The following is a 21,993-nucleotide window of genomic DNA, read 5'->3' on the forward strand; positions in this document are numbered from 1 at the left end:
AATATTGTTTCATCATGTTAGGTCCCAAGAGTGGTGGTTGGTTTTATGCTAAGCTGTGGGGATATAGGTGGAAAGTCACTTTCTGAGCATATAGAGCGTATTTGGATGTCTTTGATGGTGACTCTACAGCTGTCTTGAAGGGAATGTAAGGACTTTGAGGATATAGACACTATTTGGTGATGGAGGAAAAGTAACATTATAAATTTTCCATTCTACCTATAGAAATGTACACTACAAATGATCAGATCTTTTTAAACAAATTTATTATTTAATATCCTTTTGGGTTCAGTTTATATTATTTATAATTATGAGGTATTCATAAGGAGGCCTAAGTGATACTTCTTTGTGATTGGAAGATGGTGATTTCAAAGAGGTATTAATTTGAAAGATGTGACTTTTTGTACAGTGTAATATACTTTTAATTGATTTTATTGTGTGTTTTTTTTCTCTTAGTGGGTTTATCTTCTGTGGCAGATAAGTGAGGTGATCCACTGCTATAAGACGGAAGATGTTGATATCGTGGTGGTAGCTGAGGTCACATTACGAATGAGTGAAATATTAGAGTCATTAGGAAGCCAAAGGAGAAAATTCAAAAGACACCTAGGTAAAATGTGGGCTGAAAGTATGAGGTTGTTATCTATGCATCTGTCAGGACACATGATACCCTTTGCTAGAGGAAGCTAGACCTATCAACATTATACTATATTGATGACTTGTAATAAGACGTAGGCAAGGATTCAAGTTAAAGGAGATGGCTATTAGGAAATGGTTATGGGGTTAAGGAGATGGCTCCATGGCTAAAGGTGCTTGCTTGCAAAGCCTGACAGCCTAGGTTCAATTCCAAGCCAGCCCACTATAGAAGTGGTTTGTCTGGTGTCCATTTACCAGTGACAAGAAGATAGCCAGAAAGCCCCAAGGATCCTCCTATTTTCACCTCATCAGGGCTGGGATTATAGGCAAGTGACACCAAGGTCCAGCCTCCTGGGATTTGAATGCAGGGCCTCATGCATGAGTGGCAAAACACTGTATGGCAAGCTGCCTCCCCAGCCTATTGTTTCATTCCCTAGTTACATTTGGAAGATTGTTTTATACTGTTTAATTATAACTAGGGTAAATATAAGTTAACAAGTCTTTGTTAAGCGGTTTAATATCTAAAGAGATAATCAATATCAGAATGCAATACATTTATGAATTTGGGAGCTTCTAAATTGATGTAATGAGGGGCTATTTTCTGGTAGATATTTAACTTAAACTCTTCTAGGAATGCTATTTACATTATCCTACTGGAACATGAAACATTAAGTACAAGTCATTCTTCTGTAATAGTTACAATAGTCTGGCTCAAGGTATTTAGGCAATTTACCAAGTAAATTGAGTTTTGAGTTTGAATTATTAAATGTTTTAAAATAGGATACTTAGCATTGCTATATAAGTATTTATCATTTAAAAATTATTTTATTTATTTGAGCAAAAGGCAGAGTGTGTGTGTGTGTGTGTGTGTGTGTGTGTGTGTGTGTGTGTGAGAGAGAGAGAGAGAGAGAGAGAGAGAGAGAGAGAGAGGGAGAGGGAGAGAGAATGGGCACTCCAGGGCTTTCATTGTTGTAAACGAACTCCAAACACATTTATCACCTTCTGCATCTGGCTTATTTGGTCCTGGGGAATGGAACCTGGGTCCTTTGGCCTCACAGGCAAACTCCTTAACCACTAAGCCATCACTGTAGCCTTATATAATTTTTTCCAATGGACTTTCTAGTACCATATAAGGAAGAGCAATGTCTACCATAATATCACCCTTTTGACAAGATTTTTCAAATACTTTTAGATGATTTTAAATAAAAGAAAAATTTAAGTATATAAAAGATATATTTTAATATTTTGTCACATTGTAAGGTTGTAATTTCTAGCAATGTTTTATAATTAAAGAGATTATGAGAAATTTAGTATACTGTTTTTAATCATTGTGAGTCACTGCTATCTCCATTTTTCTTTTCTCCTTGTCTTTTCTCTGTTCCTTCCTTCTTTCCTTTCATTTATTCCTCTTTCTTGCTCTTCTTCCTTATGACACTGTTATTTTTTCCTTTGCCCTTCTCTGCTAATTTCTTTCATTTTTCTAGATATATCTACAAGAAGAAAGACAGATGAATTATCTGGGCCTCCAAAAGGGATCCCAGAAATTCTCCCTATATTGAAGGTATTACAATATATTTTAGAAGACAGAGCTAAAGTGTGAATCCTTATTTTAAAATATGAAAGTTGTGACTGTTAGTAGCTTGCTGTTAACACAAATTTAAGACTATGTGGTTTCTATATAAATTAAGGGACATTCTTCTACCTTTTGCCTTTTCTTTAGGAAATCTAGTGTTTCCAAAGTTAAAGACAGGAGGGTTTACAGTCATATCATCACTGCTGTTTTGAATGTGCCATGATTCATAGATTTATAGACCAGGGCAGTTCTACTCAGCATATACCTCTGACAGACTGGATGAGCTTACCTGACTGAAATCTTTATAGGATGGTCTTGACATGTGGGGAACTTGCAGTGAGCATTCGTGTGGAAGAATAAGGAGAATAAATGGCTATTCTTTTTTGTTACTATGCTTTTCTTATGATATTTGAATTATCACTGTGTGGCTCTATAAATCTGAATGGGAGCTGCTTCATGTATATAATCAGCACTCGTTTATTTATAGGCAGAGTCTAGCACACCATTTGTAAATTCTGCCCTCTGTGATACTAGTGCTAAAATTTACTTATTTGTGAGAAGGAGAGAGAAGGAGATGCAGAACCCAGGGAAATGGAGGGACAACTTCAGAGATGAAGTTTCCTTCCTTTCCTCTTCTGATCACATGACCATTCCCCTCCCTTCTGAGGAGCTGCTGTCTAAAATAATGTGGATCAGAACTTCCAAGCATTTCAGGACGTGTGCACTCAGTGCACAGTACTGCTTGGCCAATTTTTACGTTTGTATAGATGACAACTCCTGTGTGTGTGCACACTCATTGTGCTTGACACAGGTTGCTGTGGTGTTCATTTTCACGCTTTTCAACTTGCTCAAAGCCACACAGGAAAGGCTAGATAGGGGATTTGAACTTAGGTGTCTTGCCTTTGATGTCCAGGCTTCTGGTCTATGTTGTGTTGTGTTGTGTTTATTTGTTTGTTTCTTTTCTTTTTGAGATAAGGTCTCTCTGTAGCCCAGGCCAACCTGGAATTCAATATGTAGTCTCAGGGTGGCCTCGAACTCTCTGTGATCATTCTATGTCTGCCTACCAAGTGCTGGGATTAAAGGCGTGTGCCACCATGCCCATCCTATATTTTTTCTTGATGATAAAGAGTGTCATTCTGGAGGGACATTGCAGCAGTTAAGGGCACTTGCTTGCAAAGCCTGAAGGCCTGCGTTTGATTCCTTAATACCCACATAAAACCAGATGTCAGAGTATCACATGCATGTTTGCAGTGACAGGAGGCCCTGGCACACTCATTCATGTCCCTTTTCTCTCTCCTTGTAAATAAGTAAATAAAATATTAAGAAAGTTTTCAGGATGTTTACATAAAGATAGTTTTCCAATGCACAGGAATGAATAATTTTAGTTAGCCTTTAATAATGTCTCACCTACCCACCCCATGACCTGTCTTTGTGGCAGCCCTTGGGATGTAAGAATGTGTGTGATAGTTACTTTTTCTTGTTGATGGGAAAAATTGACCTGATCAGAAGCAGGTTAGGGAAGGAGAGTTGATTTTGGCTTATGGTTCCAGAGGGTGAGTCCATCACGGTGGAGAAGCGTGGCGGGAGCAGGAGACTGGTAAACATCATCACACCAGCAGAGTGGGTGTGGAGAGTGCAGAGTGTAGCCCTTTTCTTTACTTATTTTTGATTTTTTGAGGTAGCTCAGGCGGACCTGGAATTCACTGTGTAGTCTCAAAGTGGCCTTGAACTCACTGCAATACTCCTATCTCTGTCTCCTGAGTGCTGGGATTAAAGGTGTGTGCCACCATGCCCAGCCAGCTTAGCTGTTTTTAAACAGTCTAGGATCCTGGCACATGAAATGGTGCCACCCATTTTAAGGAGGGGTTTCCCACCACAGTTAACCTAATAAAGATAATTGCTCACTGGCAATTCTAGGTCCTGTCAAATTGGCAATTGAAACAAACTATCACACAGTACTATTTATTTGTTTGTTTGTTTGTCTATGGGAAAGAGAGGGAGGGAGGAAAGGAGAGAGGATTGGTACACCAGGGCCTTTAACCACTGCAAACAAAGTCCATGCTCATATGCCACTTTGTGCATCTGGTGTTTTGTGGGGACTAGGGAATATAACCTGAGTCATTAGACTTTGCATGCAAACACTTTAACTGCTAAACTATCCCTTCAGGCCCCAAAGTGCTATTTTTAAATATATTTAATTAATTAATTTATTTCAGAGGAATAAAGAAGGAGAGGGAAAGGGAGAGATAGAGGGAGAGAAAGAGAGAGAGAGAATGGGATTGGTCGTGCCAGAGCCTCCAGCCACTGCAAACGAACTCCAGATGCATGTCCCCCCTTGGGCATCTGGCTTTCATGGGTCATGGAGAATTGAATCAGAATCCTGTGGCTTTGCAGGCAAATGCCTTAACTGTTAAGTCATCTCTCCAGCCCCCAAAGCACTATTTTTTAAATGTTATTTTATCCTAATAATATACTAATAGGCAAAGCCTTAAGATAGTGGGTTCTAAGCAAGTACATTATGAATGTATAGAAGGACTATGTGAGCGGTGTAATGTGAATTTTCATTCTTAGATGAATGGTCATCTTTTAATTATGTTTCAGGGGATATAAATTTGAGTTCTTTATACTATGGTATGTCTTGTGAAGACAGGTAAATTTGAGAAATCTCAAACTGGAAACAAGAGATTGGCCTGCCTAAGAGGTTGAGGATGGGTTATTGTCTGAAAATGGTTGTTCTAGAGATCACTTATAGTGTTTGCATGACATACAACTTCTTATTTCTCCCTCCAGTCATAGTTAATCATAATTTCAGCCTTGAGACTCTTAACAACTCCTCTGATTGATTCTTAAGGACATTAGAGTTTGAGACTCACTGGCTTAGTGGGCTAGCTCTTATTTTTGGAGGTGTGATATGGTAAGAATAGGAATCTTAGTGGATTTTGGTTTGAGATCAAACTTTTTTGCAATTAAAGTCATAAGTGAGTTTCTTAGGTGTCTGAATTCCTACAGCAAAGAAACTAAGACTGTTTATTGTTATTGCCTTTATTACTTTTGTTCTTTGAATTGGAAAAAAAATGTATGCTCCTCTACAAAAGGTTTATGGCCACCTACTGACAAATTGTCAAAATAAACATAAAGCCTGTGATGACAGTGGTACAAATGGTCCTAATGCTGTGAACTGCATGTCCTGTCCAGCTGTACTGAGCATATGGTGGCTGCAGTAGAGGTGATTAACTGGGGCATCTGAGAGCCTGGCATTTTTGTTGGAAGACTGGGAGTTTAGTCTTGACTTGCATATTGGCAGCTTGCCTGACCTTGAACTAATTATTTCATTTGATCAAGTGTCCTCCTCTGCAAATTGTAACAGGACCTGTTTCACATTCTTATTTAAATGACCTATTGGTAGCATTGTTGAAAACAGTACTGGGTACATGGTAGCAACTCAGCATTTATGTTTCAGGTAGAGTTCTGAATTTCACTCAAAGTTGTCAGATCTACCATGAGGGGAATGAGGTGGGGGACAAAAGAATGAGAATTTATTATAGTAGAAGAGATCCAAATTCATATGCTTACCATCTGGCAGAGTCCATAGGTAGCAAATCTTACATATGTACAAGCTCCTATTTGAAAAAAATATGGAACACTATTGTGATTACAAATATAACATCATTTCAAACTTTTATTGAATATATAGCATCCATTTCTTCAAAAATTGGATTTAAAATTATGATAACTAATGAGTATTTACCATATAGGATTCTGGTGACTAAAAAGTGAATCTATGTAAAGCCTTTCTCCCAGTGCCAGAGCGTATTTAAATTAAATATTTATGATGATGGCAAGATGCAGTGGTAGTGAAGGTGATGATAGAATATTACTGAGTGCTGTCACTGAAATTTTCTGATGTTAAAAGTTATTCTTAGTGACTTCTGTTTGTGGCCAAACAATGACCCAGATAGCGTAAAAAAAAAAAAAAATCTCCCTGCTAGAAAGTACCTAGAAATTCTGGACAGAATTGAAACAGATATCCTCAACCAAAATGCAAAGCCCACAAGAAATAAGGCAAATTCTAGGAGCCAAAACAGAAAGAGAACTGAGATCCAGAATGGTGTTTTACAGTGGGGACTCTTGTGGGTCACTGGGCATAGTTACAAAGGAGCTGAACATTTTTCACAGCCATCTGTGGACAAGCCATAAAGTATGAACCCGTGGAAGATGGAGTTGGTACAGAGACGCCCCATAAAGTTAGACCCTACAAAACGCCACACCATAGGAAAAAAAGCATACCTAATAAAAGCCCATTTATATAGGGAGACAGCTCAATTTGAGTCCTAAGAAGATGAGTGGATGGGAGAAAGTCCCTGATTCAGAATCTTGAGTCTGCCTTAAGTGGGTTTGGCGCTAGAACTTATATTGTTTGGGATGCTCATACACTTCCATTGGATTTTATGGGCTCTAAGTCTAACTTTCTAGTTCTGAGATTTAAAAAATTTCACATTAAGTGTGAAAATGATAAATTATGGGAACTCTTTTAAATATTTATCTTTATATCTGGTTCAATTAGAAATTTAAAAATAATAGATGGAAGTCATATGGAAATTTATCAAAAGTTCCTTCTTGGAAAATGATGAATTATATAATTTATTCTCATTTTGATGGATAGTATGTAACATTCTGTTAAACATCTAGACAGATAGGAAACATTGTGGATGTGGTACAGGCAGGGCTTCTGCTGTTTGTTCTTGAGTCATTGTTAAAATGAGTTTTCTTTTTGTACATAAAATGATTTCTAGAAACAACCCACGGAACAGTTGTTTTATGCCTATGAACTTCTTGATAAGGTGATTGGGAAACTGAACAGGAGTTGCATGCTGTCTACTTTACCAAATGAATCATCAGTAATTGACCATTGCTATGTCAAGGTAAGAGTGGAAACAATCTTACTTTATGGTGGTTTTTCTTAACTAGGAAGTTGGCTGCCTTGAAATAGGCAAATAAAGCACAATTTGTGGCAGCTTTCCCCTTACAGGCCAGAAATATCTCTTCTCCCCAAAGCCAAGGAGAGTAAGTGTCTGGACATGGCAGTTAAGAGGATACTCTGAGGATATTTATTGGCATGTGAGCCAATTGCAAAGGGTTTACAAGTGAGCAGAATTTAAAGGCTATGAATGAGATATAACTTGAGTGACAATACAATAACAGCTGATTTTCGGGTGTTTTGATAACTAATTTTTCTTCTTGATTTTTATTTCACCTCTGATGGACTGAAGTACTCCCATGATGTAGATGGAGACAGCTACAAGCCAATCTCTGCAAACAGCTTCATGATGGATCTGCATCTTGAACTCATCCAGGCTCAGCACCGAATAGCTGTCGTACTGCTCTACCAGCTGCAAGGTAGCGATCGCCAAACAAAACAGCCATGCTGACCCAAGTGGAAGCCAAATTTAAGTTTAGAATCAGCTGAATTTGGTAGTTGTATTGTTTACTGCTTTTCCAAAAATAATTTTATTATTTTATTTTTCTTGTTTGACTCACATCAGCACATATCTTTGTTGATTGTTTTACACTTTGCATGGCAAGCCAGATAGTGAATTTCTGGAGGGTTATGAGTTTAAGGCCAGGCAGAGTAAACAGGCAAACCCTGGTCTAGAACAAGCAAACAAGCAAGCAGACAAGCCCAAGGGCCACGCTTGGAGCTCAGGGTCAGGGCCTTTGCTTAGCACGTACGAGGCCGTAGGTTTTATCTCCAGCACTGAGGGGGAAAAACGGATTTCCTGTTTTGGTTTGTAATAAGCCTTTTTCTTCAGCTTTGCAGATTCCAGGCACTAACACGAATATTTCTACCAAAGGTTCCGAAAAGTTAAGACCATCTGGAAGCACTGATTGTTTCTCAGGTAATTAATAATAGGTTAACCTAGATCTCAAAATACATTTCAATGATAGTTTTGTTTGGTCCTTTTGGTAAAATTTCTGTTTGCCTTGGCAGAATTAAGTGTAATGAATAAAATCAAGAAGAATAAACTATCCAAAGCAATCTACTTAATGCAGAAAGCTCTTCTCATATTTCAGAATGATCCAGCTTGTAAATCTTCACAGGACTTTTTGATGGTAACAATATTTTTTTTCATATCAGTACTAATATATAGCTTCAGTTAAAATGTCTGATTCATATCTATTTTTTAAAATATTTGTTCCTTTTACTTCAATTATGAACTTTCAGATTCACCATTTTGGGCTAGCCTGAGCAAGGGAACTTTCTCTAGTCCTTAGCTGTTTTGAAGTGAGGGCATTTCTATCTCTAGAGTCTACCAACATGGGAAGCCAAATAAAATCAGGAGTCAACATGGGGAAATTAGAACTGGGGAGGCACAACCTGTCTAGGTCATTCTTTGTTTTGGAATTGAAGTATGCAAAGGTAAGGCAGGTGCTTCTGTCCCGGCCCAGCTGTCCACTGCTGCATATGGTTCCTTGATTGCTTTCTTCACTGCTGAGGAGTGACCACAGGGCCGCATGTATGCTGAACATGTACTCCTCCTCTGAGCTAGCTTCCCAGCTCTTGTTGATACCCTTAATGGAGTGTCACCCTGGCCTGGAAATTGTTCTGTCTTTTTGATGATTCATTATATGTTGATTTCAGTTTAACTCCCCGATGGCAATCACAGTTCAAGTTACAGATCTTTAGGTTTTGCCCCTAGGTCTGACCTATAAACATTTGATTGCACTGTCTGTGCTAGTCAGCTTCCCACTGCTGTGAGAAAGTACTCAAGAGTGACATCTTAAAAGGAGGAAATGTTTATGTGGCTCACCATTTCAGAGATTCGAGTCCTTGGTCACTCGGCCCCTTTGCTTTTGGGCTGTGGTGATGCAGTGCAACATGGCAAAAGAAGACACACACACACACACACAGACACACACACACACACACACACACACACACACACACACACACACAGAGAGAGAGAAAAGAGAGAGAGAGAGCGAGAGAGGGAGAGGGAGAGAGAGAATGAGAATGGGAGGGGTTGGGACCCAACATCCTATTCAAAGGTATGGCTTCCAATGACCTGACTTCCCTTTACTTGGTTCCACTTACTAAAGGTTCCTCTGTCTCCCAGTAGTGCCATGCACAGGTAACCAACCTTTTACTACGTGGGAGGCAGTTCAGATCCAGACCATAGCACTGGGTGAGTGACTGGCTCATGGAACAGAGACTAATGCTACAGCTACCTTGGCTGATAAGGAAAAAGTAGGTCAAAACTAGGAGAGGATACATTTAAAAGGGGTTTGTGAAAGAAAAATCTAGTTCATTAGTACACTAAGGATGACCAACTAGAGCAGAGAGAGACTGAAAATGGGAGAGATAGATAGATAGATAGAGAGAGAGAGAGAGAGAGAGAGAGAGAAATGTGGGTAAAGTCCCATAAAAGAGGGATAAGGGAATTGAGAGCACAGACGAGGAGTGGGCTACAGGCAAACACTTCGTCCTTATACCTAGAAATGGGAAGCTAGAGATAGAAGACACTGGTTGGAATGGAGGCAGGAAGCGGGGTTGGTGCCTTCTTGTTTCTACAGTTTAACAAACCAGGAAGCGAGGATATCTGCCCACAATGGAGTAGGGGCAGGCAGAATGGTTGGGGCGGGGGCGGCTGGAGAGGACTGGAGAGTAGGGAAGAACGATGAGGGAGCAACCACCAAGTCAAAGGCCTGGCAAGAATTGTGACGTTTTTCTTGAGGTTGGAGATCATGCTTTTTTTTCCCCCCTTAATATTTTTTTGGTTATTCAAGATAGGGTCTCACTCTAGCCCAGGCTGATCTGGAATTCACTATGTAGTCTCAGGGTGGCTTCACAGTGGTCCTTTTACCTCTGCCTCTGGAGTGCTAGGGTTCTGAACATACATTTTTAGAGGGCCCCTTAATTTATGGTGGCTTGACACTGTCCTGATGTGGCCATAGTGACAGCAGAATATTTGTGACAGTGTTTATTTGTGCAGGATTACTAATTTCTCAAATGAAAGCATGGGCTAAATGTTTATAAAAAATGGATGCAGATTGAATGGGAAAGAAAGTGAGATCATCAGGGTGTTTATGAAGATTTGACTCTAATGCTATCAAGAAACTGAGAACGCTAGAAGGATACCTTTGGAGTTAACATGTAGAATTTTGGGAACTTGGGCACACAGTATTAGACTAAAGTTAAATACTGAAACAATACTGAGTAGTGACAAGCAGAGAAGGGCCAGGAAAAGGAAGAACATTCCAGGCAGAGAACAGTCTGTGCAGAGGTCCCAAGGGCACAAAGATGGCTGTACTTGGATTCCTGCAACGTGATGGGCTTAGATGAAATCTGGGGTAAGACCGCATTGTGGGAGATGATGGTAATGCATGAGACCACAGAAAGTAGACTCGAGTCAGAAGACACCAGGCTAATGGTTTTAGGTGAATAGATGCTATCCTTGTTGACAGTGGGGAAGTCTATCCCATGGTATCAGGGAGGAGCTTTTGAATTTGCATCATTTAAATGAATGAGGGGTTGATGTTGGATCTTCTGAACTGACAAGGGCAAGTGGCCTCTGGTCTTTTTCTGGCAGTTTCTGGGGCTCAGATCCATTTTCTCAGTGGATACTTGTGTGACTGTTTGCTTGGAAGATGTTGGTACGTAAATGCTATGTCTATAGAAAATAAGCCTTTTCTTTCAGAAATGTTGCTCTCAGGACTAATGCCTGGGGCTTTTGGAACCAGATGAGAATGAAACCTTAGGACTTTCCTTCTTTGTTTTATTATGTCAGTCTTATTTTCATCCTGCCATAACAGGCCATTCCCCTGTCCCATCTCTACCTCCCTCCCTCCACCCTGAGGCTGGGGAATAGAGTGGAGATAGAAGCCTCAAATTTCTGGCATCTATATCTCTTCTTTCTCTCAATTATGAGTGTAATGTCCTGTTGGGCTAGACTCATGAGATGCATTCTGAGGCTCTGCTTTTTATAAGGGGTTCTCAGTAGAGATTTTCACCACCCGGGAGCATGTTGAATATTTATTCTGAGGTCCTGCAGCCACCTCTGCTCCTCAGTGGTCATTTTTATCCAAGTGCCAAGGCTTAATGATCAGTCCTTGGGGCACTATCCTCAACAGGGATGTTGCAGCTCAAGTAATTGCCAAATTTTCTTTTCTTAAAGAAGACAAATAAACTGCTTTCCCTTGGCAGTCATTTTCTGCTGGGGGAATATGACAAAATGTTCTACATGATCATGGCCTGGTCATAAAAATTTTCCCAAATCAGAAATTGATGTCATCTGATACCATAAAAAGGTATGAAAACTGTCGGTTTCTTCTGACCTCTTACATAATTGATACCTTGTTTTGGCTTTTACAAAGTTTCCTGTTCCCATGGATATAGATAATCTCATCAGGTATCAGGCTTATTTCAAGTCAGTTAAAAGTGAACCAACTTGTTGCCAAGAATGCTGATAGAGTTATCTTTCCAAATGAGTTGATTGGATTTTCCTCTTGCTTTGAGGGATGAATTTATCCCACTTTCCTCTCTGAACTGACCTCTGGAAATCTGTGTTGGCGTTACACATTATGCACGCAGACACTGTAAGGGATGGCATCCAGGGCCCATACTGTGTGTTTCTGGCATTCTGCTGTTGCTCAAGGAGAGCTGTCATCATGTGGAGTACCTTACTGCATTTCATCCACTCAGGAGTCCAGTAGCTGACCATTCAGCATCTTGGCAGATGAAATTTTTCACTGGAAAGACAGAACTGCTCTTCAGTCCAAGTGGTAAGGTTTTCAAGGGCAGCAATATATGCTGTTATTTTCTGCATAGTATCCATTTTCCCCTCCAAATGTCACTGTTTGAGGAATTTCTTCTTCCCTTTAGATAAAATCAGGGGGACTAGTGACCAGCAGGAAGACTGGTGGTGTTAAAGGGGTCCCTTGACTAACCCCTCCTTGGAAGCAGACTCTTGAGGAGAGCACATCTTTAGTCTCTGTATCTGAGCAGAAAATGCTTGCCAAGGAAAAGGGGTTTGTCTTCTTTAAGGAAACCAAGCTTGGCATTTCACTTATTTCAACGCCTGCATCCTGATTAGATTGTGATAACCATGTTGAGGGGAACCTCTGCCTCTCTGAGACGTTTTGGTCCAAACATCATTTTCTAGTGGCATTTGTTGCAAAGAAACTCAATTGTTGCATCTAATTTTCTCCTAATACGATTTGTTGGATCCTAAATGAATTTGAAGTTGAGATAATGTTTAACAGTTCCAGATTCTGGTATTAGTATCTCAGTTGTAAGTAAAGAAGCACTGTGGTTTAGCAGATTTTTAAAATAATTGATACAAGATGTAATTGCATAGTCTCATTTTGGAATCATAACTAATGATGAAACTGGAGTGATAAGTTGTAATAACTCCTGGCTTTAATATTTCCTGAATTTATATCATCATGCTGCCTAAATGCCATTCTATCAGTTATGCAGACAGTAATTGAAATAAGGTCTTTTTTCTTATTTGTAGCATTTAATTCAAATAAATCCTACTTGATTTTCTTGGTGGTGAGTGACTATGTGTGTGTGTATATATCTATATCTATATCTATATCTATCTATATCTATATCTATCTATATCTATATCTATATCTATATCTATATCTATATCTATATCTATATCTATATCTATCTCTATCTATATCTATCTATATCTATATATATAGAGAGAGAGACAGGATTTTGGGGTTCAGGATGGGATGCAGAGAGAGTAAAGAAAGGCTGGGAACAACCTTTATAGTTTTGAAATTGTATTTAGATTCAGGTATATACAGAGGAATACCTATTGGTTTGTAGGTTTAAAGGAGCAGGCTCCAGGGCCAGTCCACCTGGGTAGTGAAGGCTGCCCATCTAGGTTGCTTGCTAGACTGTGGGCAGCACACTGTAGCTATTGTAGATGGGTCTTGATCAGACACCACTTCCATTTCTGCCAAGGTGAGGTTGGGGGTGGGGTAGGGAGTGGCATTGGTTCTGTCTGGGTCTCTGGTCCCAACTGAAACTGCCTAAAAGAAGCTGACTTTCTCTTATTTCTGTTTCATTAGCTCTCATCTTTTTACAGCTGTTCTATACTAAAATCTTCCTTATGAATGATCACAAAGCCTTGAGATTCTTTTTTTTTTAAATTTGTTTATTTGATAGTGACAGACACAGAGAGAAAGACAGATAGAAGGAGAGAGAGAGAGAGAATGGGCGCGCCAGGGCTTCCAGCCTCTGCAAACGAACTCCAGATGCGTGCGTTATCCCCTCCCACAGGGTCATATTTCAAGTCTTGGGTCTCAAATACTGACAGAAGATTTGAGCATACTTACATGTTAGTGCCTCCTCTTGTTTCTCTCAGCTCAACTTTGTATTAAGACATGATGCCCCGGTGGCTGAGAGTGTAAGGCTCTTGGAGTAGATTTCTAGTTCTGCTGCAGATTATTTATTATATCCTAAATTTATCAAATCCTAAATTATTTGCATCAGCTTGTTTAAATTTCTTCATCTATAAAATTGGGGTTCTTGAGAGGAGTTGATGAACTGATGTATAAAATGCTCAGGTTTTGGGGCTGTCAATAAGTATTAGCCACGAGTGTTATAATTTTTATTGTTATTATTCTATCTTCTTTCCCTTTAAGTGCTCCAAAGCACTCTGCCTGACCTATTATCTGTGCTTTAGATGCATTTATCTTTATGTGACTTCACATTTATTTCTATGTTTTCTCTTCGACTTATCTTATAAACTGTGCATTTTATTCTCCAGAATATTCCTTGTCAGGGTTCTTGGAGATGAAATCTACCTTTCTTCTTCTTCTTCTTCTTCAGAGTACCTCACCACGCTAGGTTACCCAAAATGCCCTTGAGGGGTGCCTGGCGGGCGAGTAGTCAGGGTCATGCTCCAGCCTTGTGGCTGTTGCTGGTGTACGTCATATCAGTGCCCTCAAGAGCGTGCTACGTCTCTCCATCAGGGTGGTGACATGCGCGGGGTGTCGGGCCCATGTCAGATGTATTTAATGTCAACCTGTCTTCATAAGCATTGCTTAACTTCTGAGGAGAGGCAAGTCTCATTTCCTCTAATGGAAACTAGAGGCAGAAAAGTTTATATTCAGACAAAATTACTTTGGACTTCTGTTAGGTTGACAATGAAGATTAACCACCACAAAACAGTTGTCTAAGTTTTGTGCTTGTATTGAGCTTCTAGTGTCGGCCCTCGCTTCTACTTTGTTTGAAGCAGGGTCTCTCATTTTCGTTGTTCACTGCTGCAGAGTAGCTGGACTGTGAGCCTCAGTAAGAGTCTCCTGCCTCTGCCTCACTTCTTGCCTTGGTGCACTGGAATTAAGATACTGGCATTACAGTATCTGGCTTCATGCCATTTCTCAGGTACTAGTGCTTGAAACCTAACTGCTTTATCCTCTGAGCCATCTCTTCAGCCCTTAAGAATACACACACACACACACACACACACACACACACACACACACACACGGAGCATGGTCTCACTGTAGCCCAGGTTGACTTGGAAATCTTTCTGGAGCTCTGGCTGGCCTCAAATTCATGGCAATTATCCTGCTTCAGCCTCCAGAGTGCTGGGATTAAAGGTATGTACCACCATTACTAGGTCTAGGATTCTAATTTTTTTTTTGTTTATTTTTATTTATTTGAGAGTGGCAGACAGACAGAGAGAGAAGGGGTGGGGAGAGAGAGAGAGAGAGAGAGAGAGAGAGAGAGAGAGAGAGAGAGAGAGAGAGAGAGAGAGAGAATGGACATGCCAGGGCCTCTAGCCACTGTAAACAAACTCCAGACGCATGCACCCCCTTGTGCATCTGGCTTACATGGGTCCTGGGGGATTGAGCCTTGAACTGGTATTCTTAGGCTTCACAGGCAAGCGCTTAACTGCTAAGTCATCTCTCCAGCCCTAGGATTCTAATTTTTAATTAACATTAGAGTTTGCCTTGAGTCTCATGGAATTTATCTGACTGTTGCAGTCTGGTTCGCATTGCTGTTAGAAATCACCCAACCAAGAGCAGCTTCTGGGAGAAAGAGATTTATTTTGGCTTACAGGCTCGAGGGGAAGCTCCACAATGGCAGGGGAAAACGATGGCATGAGCAGAGGGTGGACATCACCCCCTGGCCAACAGAAGATGGACCACAGCAACAGGAGGGTGTGCCCAACACTGGCATGGGGAAACTGGCTATAAAGCCCATAAGCCCGCCCCCAACAATACACTCCCTCCAGGAGGCATTAATTCCCAAATCTCCATCAGCTGGGGAGCTAGCATTCACAACACCTAAGTTTATGAGGGACACCTGAATCAAACCACCACACTGACTAAGTTTGCTTTAGACTTTTCTTTTATGATCACTGTTTGCCTGAAATGCTAATCCTTCTGCTAACCTGTATCAACTTGGGCCATAGGATCTGAGTTAGAGATCTTAAGTTAAAAAAAAGATCCAGTCAGGGAATTTTAAACATGTAGCTTAAAATAAATTGTACTCAAGCTCATCCTCCTCTCTGGTAGGTTAGTAAGACTTTCATTCAACATTGATTCAACCCAAGAAGATAAGTAAAACAATGTCCCTGCCACTGAGACACAATGCTTATAGCACATGGACAGTCATGTACACAGATGACATATGCTATAGTTCCTGATGAAATAAAGATAGCATGAAGTGACAAGGAAGGAGTGCCTGAAAGAATGTGGCTGTCATAGAGACGTAAAAGGAGATAATATTTGAGAAGTTCTTGAACCAGCAAAGATGTCAGATCCTCTTGGAAGGGGAAATTGCATTGGGATGAGTGAAATTTTTGGTTTAGAGCCTTACGTGGGATAGATAGGTAGTTGTGAAAGAACAAAATAATAGAGAAGGAAATAAGGCTAGAAAATATGGCTATCCTTATGAAAAGTCTTATGGAGAACTTTGCACCTCAGCAAGTATTCGGAGGAATCAATGAAGGGCAGGAAGCCAGAGGTTGAGCAGACTTGAGACTGAGAGAAAGGTAGATTTGCTTACCTAAATCAGGTCCTCAGTCCTTGCTATACTTCAAAATTTACCCTCAGCATTTGTTAATGACAAAGATGTTCAAGTCCTGCCTCTGGAGAGTTTTGTTTTGTGTTGGGGATGGACCATTCTGATTTTTTGAACAAAGTCCGTAGATGATACTGATGAGAGCCAGTGGGAGACATGCCTGTGTGATGGTCTGTGGCCAAAATCAAAAAGGTTTTGACTCCAGCTGAGGCTTATGATATGCAAAGAGATGTTAGGGTCAGGTCGCAAGTCACTGGTGTCCAGCTGGCTGGCAAGAGCAGGATCTGTCAAGGTAGACTTGGGGATCAAATATGGGGAGCCTGTAGGGTTGGCTAAGTGGAGATGGGGTCAAACAGTCTGCATAGAGCAAGACCCTACCTCAAAAAGCAAAACAAAGCTGGGTATAGTGGCCCACGCCTTTAATCCTAGCACTTAGGAGGCAGAGGTAGGAGGATTGTCATGAGTTTGAAGCCACTCTGAGACTACATAGTGAATCCCAGGTCAGCCTGGGCTAGAGTGAGACCTTACCTCAAAAAAACAACAAAACAACAAAACAACAACAACAACAACAACAACAAAAAACAAACAAATAATCTTTGCCGTATTATTTACCTTATTACTGGGACAAAATAGCCAACAAAGGTCAGTTTAAGGAAGCAAGAGTTTATTTTAACTTAAAGTTCCTGAATGTAGTTCATCATGGTGGGAAAGTCTCCCATGCTTGTACAGAACTGCTTTTAACTGATGAGCCATTTTTTAAGTTATTTATTTTGAGAGAGCGAGTGAGAGAGAAAGAGTACGCCAGGGCCTTCAGCCCTGCTAACAAACTCCAGACATCTGTGCCCTCTTGTGTTCATGTGCGATGTTATACGCTTGCATCACTGCTTTTGGCTATGTGGGACCTGGAGACTCAAACATAAGTTCTTAGGCTTTGCAGGCAAGTGCCTTAACCACTAAGCCATCTCTCTCCAGCCCTGCTAGGCCATTGTTTAAAATTAGTGATAGATGCTAAAAATGTTCAAATGTCTTATAAAAATAAATACAAATATAGAGTTAGCTTACTTGGGACTATCAAGACTAAACTACTAATTCTTTATTATTTTAACTACTGTTCAATGAGTAATTCATTTGTGCTGGCATCATGAGGAAATTTATCCATCAATGATGTTATATTTAGCCTTCCTTTTGAAATATTATTTAGATTTGCTTTTTATATATCAGTTGTGTTTCTAGCCTTTTAAAATAGTGATTACCTTTCCTTCTAGAATATGTGTTTCTGTTTATCTTATTTCTTCTTGCTGACAGTAAAAAAAAAAATTGAATAATGTTCACTTCACAAATTATATATATAATAGTCTCATTCCTTGAAAGTCATATGGTAAGCTACATTAAGGTACCTGTGTAGCTTTTCTGTGTAAATTGTAATGTCTTTGTGAGGTAAACTCTCTCTCATACACACACACACACACACACACACACACACACACACACACACACACACTCCCCTTTGAGGTTTAAGAAACTGCATACAGAAATGTGATACTTACTATAATAATAATTCTACAAATATAAAGGAGGTACCAGCTCTTGAAATGCATTTTTCTCTTTTCACACTTCATTACAGGAAGCATATTCTTTAATTGAGAAGGTTGAAGCAGAACAAAATACCCTGTATTCCTATCAGAAGTATTTGGAAAGTTCAAAATCAAAGCGGAGCAGAATCCCTCCCCCACCTATCCTGCTATCCCGATCCCACTGTTCTGTGACTCTCAAGCCTGCCCCATTCATTTCAGATGTCAAGGTACGCTGCCTCTCAGGGGCTTTGCCTAGTACAGAGCAACATGAGTGCTTGTGAGTATAAGAGCAGGTCTTTTTATTGCTTTTAGGATCTGGATAGTCTTATTGATAAGCACAGTACATCATGAGAACATCATATTAATATTTTCTTGTCTTACCTAAGTAGTGCCTTCTTGTTATTTTTACTTTTATGTCACTTATGCAATGTCCTATAAAGCCATACTTTAACCAAATTTATGGTAAGGAGAAACAATAGGGAAACAGTTCTATGTATGTATCTTTGTCACCATGACATAGTTGTTTGGTGACATCCTGTTGTGCTCAAGACGGAGTGGACTCACATCAGGTGCACTCTGACATCTGAAGAGGGGGAGTTACTGTGAGAACCAGTGATGGAAACTAGGGATTCAGTGTGGAAACTGAAAATCTTCCAGGTGCATATGGACTTACAGTGCAAACAAATCACGATTCTAACCGTATCTTTTATTTATTTATTTATTTTAAAATATTTTTTGTTCATTTTTATTTATTTATTTGAGAGTGATGGAGAGAGAAGGAGAGAAAGAGACAGATAGAGGGAGAATGGGCGCGCCAAGGCTTCTAGCCACAGCAAACGAACTCCAGACGCGTGCACCTCTTGTGCATCAGGCTAACGTGGGTCCTAGGGAATCAAGCCTCGAACCAGAGTCCTTAGGTTTCACAGGCAAGCGCTTAACCACTAAGCCATCTCTCCAGCCCAACCTAACCATATCTTCTATCACAAATATTTATGCATTTATGGATTAACCCTCTTCTTCCATCCACAGTGTCCTGGAACTTGGCCTAAATAGGAGTAAAACTCAAGATTTAGTTTTCTAACAAAAAATAGACTCCAGCTATATATATATATATACGTTTGTTTTTGTTTCCAAGGTAGGATCTCATTCTAGCCTAGGCTGACCTGGCACTCATTCTGTAGTCGCAGGCTGGCCTCAAACTCACAGCGATTCTATTACCTATGCCTCCAGAGAGCTGGGATTAAAAGCACCTGGCTAATTGATATTTTAAATATTTAATTTTCCTCTTTTGGATGATAAGTATTGTGTACTCTGATGCTGTGTACAAAAGTAAAATTTTGTCTCATTTATCTTTAGGGCATTTTGCACACTAAGACCTTGAACTCAGGCACATTCCAGCTATGCTCTTTAGAAGAACAGCTTTAGGAAGGGCAGACACATTTTCTGATGTGGTGGTTCTTTTTTTCCATTTGTAAAGTGTGCTTGTTTTGAAAATGAGCTGAGATAATGTGTAATGTTCACGGCATATTAACTAATTTCTTTTTTACTAGTGTTAAAATGTATAGTGAAGCTTATAAAAATATTGGAGTTATAGACCAGTTACATTATTTGGTGATAATTTTCATTAGTTCTGTTAAGGAATTTTTTTTTTTGAGTGTTTGATCTACCAACTTCTGTGAGGTAACTGAGGTACAAAGTGAAACATGGATAAAATGTGCCTCTTTCTCTGAGGAACTTCAGACTAATGGGAGGTAGACATCAGAGAATGATACCACCTTCATGTTTTCTTAATTGTAGGAATAATAATGCTCATCTTACACATAGTTATGCTAGTATAAATGTTACCCTTATCTCAACTTGGGAGTTTCTGAGAAACTGTTCAAAGTAGGGCTTCACAATGAAGAAAAATGAAATTTGCAGAAAAATGGAAGGATCTGGAATGACTTATATTAAATGAGGTTAACCATATTCAGAAAGTTTTCAAACTACATGTTTTTTTTCTCATATGGGCATCCTAGCTTGTAATACTTTTATAGTGCATATAAAGAATGGGGAGCAAATAGAAAATCTAAGATGCTAGAAAGGCGACTGAGCGAGTCATGAGAAGAAGGAGGGGGGATAAGGAAGTGCAAAAGGACACATGTGCCTCGTAAACAGAAAGGAAGTGGGGAGGCCACCAGGGAAGGAGACTCCATTAAAACAAATTGTGTTTGAAAATTTAATAGTGAAATCCCTGCATGCTGATTAAAAAATTAAATAAATTAAAATAAAATAACATCAATCTAAAAAACAGGGTTTCACTGATCTTGGAATATCAGTACCGAATTAAGACTTATTTTTTTTTGAGGTAGGGTCTCACTCTAGTTCATGCTGACCTAGAATTCACCATGTAGTCTCAGGGTGGCCTTGAACTCATGGTGATCCTCCTGTTTCTGCCTCCCCAGTGCTGGGATTAAAGGTGCATGTCACCATGCCCAGCATGACTTAAGTTTTATACATTTCAGTTTAGTGACTATTTTATTTTATAATGCTTGAATATAGGAAGACATAGAACCTCATATTTGACATGTAGTTCTAGCACCTGTCAAATGGCACATATATGCAATTTATGTAAATTACATATTAGGAGAATTGTCTCAAGAAAGATGACCTGCTGTTTCCTGATTTCAGCACTAGGTGGTGCTATGGGCTTAAGTAAATTTCCTGGTTTGCAGTTCCGCCATTTTTTGTTTTGTCAAGGCTTCTTGTTAAGCCATTCATTTCATTAAAATCTGTTTTCATCATTGGGAATGCTGCTGTTATTTGCATCATTTATAAAATCTTATTTACAAAGTTAGTAATTTGTCTATGACGTCTCCTCCTTTTGTTGATTCTAATTACATGCTGGTTCCTTGGATTTTATGTTGAACTAAGATGTTTCCACCAGTGGAGCAAAATAAAAATATAAAATCTGCTTATAAAAATGCTTCTAGGTAGCATTTGTCCTCTGGATTCTGTTTTTTATAGCATTACTTAAAGCAATAACGATCTGTCATACAGCAGTCTTCCTCCCTTTCTTTTTACATGACTAATCAAGGGAACTTAGTTCTATTTTTTTGAGAGTCATCTGAGTTTTACCCCGTACATACAGCTTCCTTGTTACTTTAGCAGTTCTCTCCCTGTTAAGTTATCCTGTCTTTAGCTAGTGCTCTTACTGGTATATATCACCCTCCCCTGAAAAATTTCCTGTGGAAACACAAAGGCCGACCACTTGTACCAGAAACTATAATTGTTTGAAGCTAGGCATGCCTGGGTATTTGTAAATTAAGAAAATAGAGCCAGGCGTGGTGGCAGAGGTAGGAGGATCGCCGTGAATTCGAGGCTACCTTGAGTGAATTCCAGGCCAGCCTGAGCTAGAGTGAGGCCCTACCTTGAAAAACTAAAGGAAAAAAATAAAAAAGAAAAGAAAATGGCTGATTTTGTGCAAACATAATTTTTAAAAAGTGATTCAGTGCATAGTTAGGGTTCAGGCCCTATTAGGAGTTTTGGGTTGACTAGGGGAAGGAGATGCAGGAATAGCTGTACAAAGCACTTACTGCTTCTCCTCCAGGGAGGTCTAAGTAGAAGAGAAAGCCACCGTGGTGACCCCCAGCCCCACACTATGGTTTATCGATGCTGTCAACTCCATTATTCATCAGCTGACTTCCTTCCCCCTACAGTGAGAATGTATCTCATTCTAATAGTGTATCTCCATTATTTTGGCATCTAGGCAGAAGGGCTGTTGTCTAAAATAATCAAATTTAAGTTTGATTGCTTCTATGGGATTTGTATTTTGTGTCTGGCTGATGGTTTTATTTTTAAATTATGAAAATAATGGTATAATTTAGGAAGTTACATAATTGAGAAAATATTGCTGATAATTTTATCTTTTTACTTGGCAAGCAATACCATAATTCACTACATTTTCTTCCAGGCTTAATATATACACATATGTAGTACTTCATTATAAAAATATATGTCATTTAATATACTATTTTTCATTTACCCTTGTGTCATATATTGTTATATAAGCTATGAAGATCCCTTCACTGATACCTTTTTTCTTCTAATCATAATTTAAGTTCATCAAGATTAAGTTGTCTTTGGAGCCAACTTCCACCTCTGTTTGCTCTGGAGCAAAGTGATTC

General features: G+C 39.5%; 1 protein-coding gene across 1 annotated transcript in view; it reads left to right on the forward strand.

The window, feature by feature from the left end:
• Cfap54 (cilia and flagella associated protein 54) overlaps positions 1 to 21,993 on the forward strand; it is a 290,039-nt gene that overhangs the window by 50,509 nt on the left and 217,537 nt on the right. Inside the window, exons 14-20 of the mRNA XM_045152254.1 lie at positions 454 to 604; positions 2,115 to 2,191; positions 6,997 to 7,125; positions 7,474 to 7,600; positions 8,014 to 8,100; positions 8,193 to 8,314; positions 17,878 to 18,054. Coding sequence (XP_045008189.1) covers positions 454 to 604; positions 2,115 to 2,191; positions 6,997 to 7,125; positions 7,474 to 7,600; positions 8,014 to 8,100; positions 8,193 to 8,314; positions 17,878 to 18,054 — 870 coding nt within the window. The remainder of the gene's footprint in view (positions 1 to 453; positions 605 to 2,114; positions 2,192 to 6,996; positions 7,126 to 7,473; positions 7,601 to 8,013; positions 8,101 to 8,192; positions 8,315 to 17,877; positions 18,055 to 21,993) is intronic.

This window comes from Jaculus jaculus, chromosome 6 (genome assembly GCF_020740685.1).
Source record: "Jaculus jaculus isolate mJacJac1 chromosome 6, mJacJac1.mat.Y.cur, whole genome shotgun sequence".
NCBI classification, from domain to species: domain Eukaryota; kingdom Metazoa; phylum Chordata; class Mammalia; order Rodentia; family Dipodidae; genus Jaculus; species Jaculus jaculus.